General features: G+C 29.2%; 1 protein-coding gene across 3 annotated transcripts; it reads right to left on the reverse strand.

Moving 5' to 3' along the window:
- Nucleotides 1–267: 267 nt before the first annotated feature.
- Nucleotides 268–2,852, reverse strand: LOC142540998 (F-box/LRR-repeat protein 14). Of its 3 annotated transcripts, none has more exons than XM_075647521.1 (2): nt 2,721–2,852; nt 268–1,824 (listed from the first exon to the last, which is right to left on the reverse strand). In XM_075647521.1, exon 2 carries the CDS (start codon nt 1,780–1,782, stop codon nt 379–381), a length of 1,404 nt encoding a protein of 467 aa, XP_075503636.1. In that variant the 5' UTR covers nt 1,783–1,824; nt 2,721–2,852; the 3' UTR covers nt 268–378. The 3 variants fall into 3 exon arrangements, with proteins under 3 accessions (XP_075503636.1, XP_075503637.1, XP_075503638.1); XM_075647522.1 differs by having other exon boundaries at nt 2,714–2,852; XM_075647523.1 differs by lacking the exon at nt 2,721–2,852 and adding an exon at nt 2,582–2,717.
- Nucleotides 2,853–6,558: the final 3,706 nt, after the last annotated feature.

A 6,558-nucleotide genomic window follows, 5' to 3' on the forward strand; every position in this document is an offset into this window, starting at 1 on the left:
AATCTGTGCCACAGATTCAAAAGAAATCCGGTCATTTTTTACCAGATTATTTTTTCATATTTTTTAAAATAAAAAATTAACTTTAAACCGTAACAGCTTATATCGGATTGTTATATATTCATAAATCTTTTCGAATTGCTATATTTTTACATATGCTTTTTCTTTTTATATTATTTTAAGAAAAAAGCCGATTTTCTCCAATCACATTTAACACACACTCCCATGTTCCACACAAACAAATAAAAACGCAGACTTCTACCACGAAACTGACAAAATTTGCTCTAACACTGAACATGTAAATAGCACACAACTCCACAATAATAAATTTGAATGCAAAATAAAAACGACATGACCATCTTCCATGAAAAACACACTAACTTAATACATCCATGATAGATCTTGTTTGAAAGTCACTGAAGCAGCGGCTCCTTGAACGCCTCTTTCAGATATCTGTGGACAATCATCAACGGCTAAAATTTTTAGTTTGAGTGATCCCACAAGCGGTTTCAATCCATCATCAGTTATTCCCAAGCATTTGCTAAGTTTTAAAGTACACAGCTGAGGATATTGTCCCACAAGTTGCAGCCCTTCGTCAGTAATTTCTTGGCATCGAGTCAGCTCTAAAGTTTGAAGATATTGTGCAGAGCAGAGAGCTTCCATGCCAACATCGTTGAAAGAATAAACGTGGTCGAGAGAAAGTTCCCGTATAGGGCACTTCTCTACTAATGTAAGGATGCCGTGTAGAGTAAATGACGAAAAGGAAGGGAACTCTCCATCAGAGAATGATAATCTGACAGATTCAAGTTGTTTGCAATTTAGAGCCAGTGCCTCTAAACAATTATCTGTCAGTCTTATCGGATTGTTCATCAAAAGCGGGAGCGAAAAATCTGATGGGAAACGAAGAGAAATGAATCGAAGGTTACTTGATTTATGGGCTAAACCTATTATATCCGAGTCTCTCACACCAACACACATATCTAAGTGAATTTTTTCCAAGTTCTTGCATTTCCCTACTACACAAGCAAGACCTCGGCCAGGGCTTATGATGCCATTCACCAGCTTAAGTTCTTGCATGCTGTCACATGGAATCCACTGCTTCTGCCACTGATCTATGGCTAACCTATCGTATACCTTCATGTAACGATAATTCGCATCTACCTCAAATTGCAATCTCTTCAATTTTTGCCAAGTAGGCCCCAGCTTTATTAGATCACCTTCTCCAATCGCCCTACAGTTTTTGATGCAGAGATCTTCAAGGGTTTCAAGATTGCCAAGATATTCAAGCCATTCCACACTTATAACATTAAGACAACGAATAAGGTGCAAAAGGGTAAGATTTTTACATCCCATTACAGCAGATAATATCCCAAAACCACTTATTCTTGGAGTAAAAATCAACTTCAAAGCTGAAAGATGGGAGCAAGAAGCCAGGTGGCTTAACCCAGCATCAGTTATAAAAGTGCAGTAACTTAAGGTGAGATCTGTCATCAGGGGACAGCTGTTTGAAAGAATCTGAAGCCCCTGGTCATCCAACTGTTTTCCTAATCTGGACATCCAACCCGAGTAAGATATTTCCACTTTTTCCAAGTTCTGAAATCTATTGCACAGAGATATCAAAGCATCATTTGCTGGATCCAAGCCACAACCAACTCGAATAGAGTTTCTTTGCTGACTATCCAATTCATAGAGGCGCTTACAAGTTAGAGATACAGAGTTTTTATCCACGGTTCTCTTAATCCTGCCTAAAATTTCCCATGCCGCGTGCTCTGGCAAATCATCCATCGGGATCAGATTGCTTGGTTATCATTCAACGGAAATAAAAACCTACATCATGCAAAACCAAGTTCCAACTCTTATGTTAACTTTCAAAACAGAGATGGAAAACCGGGGAATAATCCCACACTGCAATTATCTTACATGAGTTAAGATTCATAAAAAAATGATAAACACGAAATGATGTTCTTGATAAAAATTATATTAACAGCAAGATTGAATAAATATATTCATATCTCGTCTCATGAAAGTAGAGATATGCAACCACCTTATTGATATGATAACCCCAGTCAATAGTTTATCTGTTATGCAGTCATGCTAAACTTGTCAAAAGTAAAGAAAAACATATCAGCTCCTAACCTTCTAAACCTTATCCCAAGAAAGACTAAAAGTTCAAGAAAGAAATCACATTCCATGACAGCAGATGACGTATATTCCAAATAATTCAAATTGATCGTATAAATATTAACAAACAGAAACCAACAGCAATGAAAATGTACAAGTCAAGGTTTTTCCTCAAAGAAAAATAATTCGTCCCATTTCCTACTATTTATATCTCATAGGGCAGATATTATACATTTTTCCCCATGAGGGATGAGGATATTTCACGAAGAACTTAATTTATTTAAATATGGCAAAACATATAACAAAATGAAAGCTAGCAATTTCAACTTTTACCATTCGCCTTCATGATTTTCATCCCGTAATACAACTTTAATAGCAACGGAAATTACAAATTAAAAACCAAAACAAAAGGGGGAAAAAACAAATGCTTCACGAAATAACAGATCCAAAAACGCAATCTTACAGTAATCACAAGATCCAAGTACCAATTCACAGACACCAAATATCGATCAGAGCATTGCTTCCACCAAACTACAGTTTACAAACAGCAATGATAGCAATAACTTAGAAAATAGAGGATTTCACAGGCACAAACCTCTTACCTTGAACTCGATTTGAAGAATGTTTGGGAATCATCTGAGATCAATACTGAGAGAATCGCCGATGAAGAGCTTGATTACTATTTTAGGATATTTTTGTGGGTCCTTTTAGAAATATATAAGTAATCGTATTCATATTTTTATGTGCTAACAGTTAATTGCAAATAGATATTTTTGCCACGGACTATTTCCTTTATTTATTTATTTTGGAAATATAAACAAAAATATTTTAATAATCATTAATCAATTTTTATGAGATCAATTTTCATGAGATGAAATATTAATTTTTATATTAAAAGTATTATTTTTCAATATTGATATAAATGTGGCAAAAATTTGTATGAGACGGTCTCACGGGTCGTATTTGTGAGCCAGATATCTTATTTGGGTAATCCATGAAAAAGTATTACTTTTTGTGCTAAGAGTATTACTTTTTATTGTGAATATGAGTAGGGTTGACCCGTCTCACAGATTAAGATTCGTGAGACGGTCGCACATGAAACCCACTCTATAAACAAGATACATTCGTCTCTCTTGTTTCCCAGATAGCCTAAACCCAAAGTTTCATTAAATCATTTAGTTTTTCTTTAACCCTAATTACAAATTATTAAATATGTTGAAATTTTAAAATATCAATTAATTTGATATTATAGCTATTTTTTTATGTGTAGAACCGAATATGTTAGTGGGGAATAACTTCCAGGTTTTTTAAAAAATAAAAATAAAATAAAATATGTAGTATATTCATTTGATTAATTGTAATTGGAAATTGTGGATGAACTTATTTCAAGATTAGACATAAAAATGGAATTCTAAGTTTTGATTATACTAAATTATCTATAAGACCATCTCCAACCACAAAATCTATTTTGATGCAAATTTTACACTAAAATAGTGCGATTTCTGCACCAAATACAACATACATCTCCAACTCATTTAATTCAAATCTTATACAAAAAAGAATATTCTCGAAATAATCCCTTTATTTTACATATATTAATTATTATTTTTTATTTAATATATTTTTAATTATGAATAATGTTGATATTACATGTATTAATTTATTGTATTTGCATTTGTATGTAAATTATGTGTTTCAAGTTGCATCTGTATTTCAAATATGTGTTTCAATTTAGTTATGAATTGTATTGTTATATTAATTTTTTGCATTTGTATTTAATTATATTATTTATAAATCATTAATTATTAATAATTAACATAAATAAATAAATATTTAAAAATCAATAATTATTATTCTTTAATTTTTATTATTAAATATCTATTTATTTAAATAATAAAATATATATTATACTATTATTTAAATAATCTTTATATTTTTTAATATAAATATTTATAATAATAAAAACAAAAAAATTAAATTAAAAATACAACCCTTGCGCCAAATTGGCGCAAGGGCCTTCTTTTGCGCCAAATTTGGCGCAGAGAGGGGGGTTGCGCTATTTTAGCAAAATAGTACAGTCTTCATTGGATGGCAATTTCGTACAAGATTGGAGATGGCATAATAGATTATTTTGACTAAAATTATCTTAAAATAAAAATAGTATCTCTGAATTTTTTTTATCATATTTATAGTACCATCCTATATACTTAATTTTTTTTACTTTTTTATTTGCGAATTTTATTAAAAAAATAGTTGTATCAAACTTTTTAAAGAACACATTAATTCAAAAACTTATCTAGTTTTTTCTTTGATTAATAAAAATAAAATTCTCAATTTAGTCGTATGATTTGACTGTATTTAATTTCAGATTTACTTCTGTAATTTATTGCATTCATTTGACTTCTAATTAGGAATGAATGACATGATATTTTTTTGGTCCAACTTAAAATTCATTCATCAACCTAGTCATTTAAAAATCGTGCATTAAAATCCTCACACAAATTCAAATTCTTCAATCCAAACAAAACCTAACGGTAGTTAAGGCAACCAAATTTCAAAGCCCGACTACAAAGAGCATGTTTTATAGTGTGATGAAGTTGGTAACATCATTGTATGTTGATGTCAGCGTTATAACTTTATTGTATATTCCTACAATGGTGAGATGACGTTGAAATATGATTTTTTTTATTTTATTTAATAATTTGATATTTATTTTTAATTGGTAAATAACATCATCTTATTTACATAGATTAGCTTGAATGATAGGCTAAATTATTTGTGCTAAATCATGGTCTTACTATGATAGAGTCTATATTTATTTGTAACTTGAACTTAATATGAGATAACAAAAAATTTATTAAAGTTTTGGAATTTTACGAGATAATATAAGGTTTTTGGTTAAAACATAAGGTAAGAGATTAACCAGGAAATGGTAAACACAAAGTTTAAATTTAACCGAGAAATTATAAATTCATGTTGTAGTCATTTTGCCTATTTAGCCGAGAAATTTCGTTTATGACATTTATGAGTGATTTTTATGAATTTATGTTTTTGAGATGGACATCAATAAAATCATTTTTTGTTTAATTTCTTTGTTATATCTTTGTCAAATCCTTTTATGTTTTGTAAGAGCACTCACATTGATGGATTAATGGGTAATTATTAACACCAATTAATATTCATGCACCAATGTGAATATATAGATTATTAATCTTGGCTGCTATGTCAGCATAGAAATTCAACTGAATTAATCTCGTTAATTCACATAACTTAAAAAAAAAAAACGAACAAAAGATCATCTGAAAACACGCGTTAGACATAAAAGTCTGGCGCGTGCATTACACGATCGTTAGGAGAGCGTGTTGTTGCCCCATTAATTTAAAAAAAAAAAAACTTTTTTTCACAAAGGCAAATAGCCGTTTGGCTATTTGAATATATATATATATATATATATATATATATATATTATTCTTTTTGTTTTGTTGTGAAAAATACATCCTTCCAATAATTAAATTTTAATATAATCACTATTGTTTATACTTTTAATTTACTATCCAACTCTATATTTTAAGTTCTCTTACTTCTTTTTTTCTTTCCCATTATCTCAATTTTAAAAATTGAAAACCATATTTTTCAAAAAAATATTGAAAACTTTTATTTTAATTTTTTTAAAAACTTGTTTATTACTCCATTTTTTCTGTAAACTTGTTTATTGAAGATGAGTGGCGTAACGTGACAAATTGGTCTAACGACGAAGGTGATGAACCCGCACAACCTGTCCAGGCTCAAACCGAGGATTTCATGATTATCTCAGAAGAAATTCCGAAATACGTGACTCTCAAGTGCATCACCAATTTCGTGTCGACTTAGTTGAGCATATTTGGATAGAGTACAACAACAATCAGTGAAGTCAGTTTATTACAAATTTCAAAATATTTGATTTATATGTTGTTTTTAATTTTATTCAACTATTTTTTCTTATGTTGTACACTTTCATTCAAATTTTTTAAATTTAAATAAATGAAACTAGTAAAATAATCAATAAAACTATTAAAAATTAATTAATTATAAATCAATAATTTTATGTTATTTTAAATAATTATAATTTATAAGTTTAAAGAATGATAGTAAAGTGGACAACAGTTTTTCATATTTTATAATAATATTTTAATCAATATTGAAATTAAGTTATTTTTAAAATAATAATATCATTTATTTTCAATAATATTTATTGTAAATTTTTAAACAAAATTAGCAAGATATTTAATTAATATAAAATAAAAAATGAATAAGTGGACAATAAGACCCATAAATAATTAAGGTTGATATTAAATGAATGTGAGTGTGTATTAGTAAAGAGAAATTGTTAATATAATGATTATGTGGCTCGTGGTCCCCACACTTTTTGAAGAGATGGAAGGTTAATAACATAGATTAATG

The sequence above is a fragment of the Primulina tabacum genome, chromosome 3, assembly GCF_025594145.1.
Source record: "Primulina tabacum isolate GXHZ01 chromosome 3, ASM2559414v2, whole genome shotgun sequence".
In the NCBI taxonomy this organism is placed as follows: domain Eukaryota; kingdom Viridiplantae; phylum Streptophyta; class Magnoliopsida; order Lamiales; family Gesneriaceae; genus Primulina; species Primulina tabacum.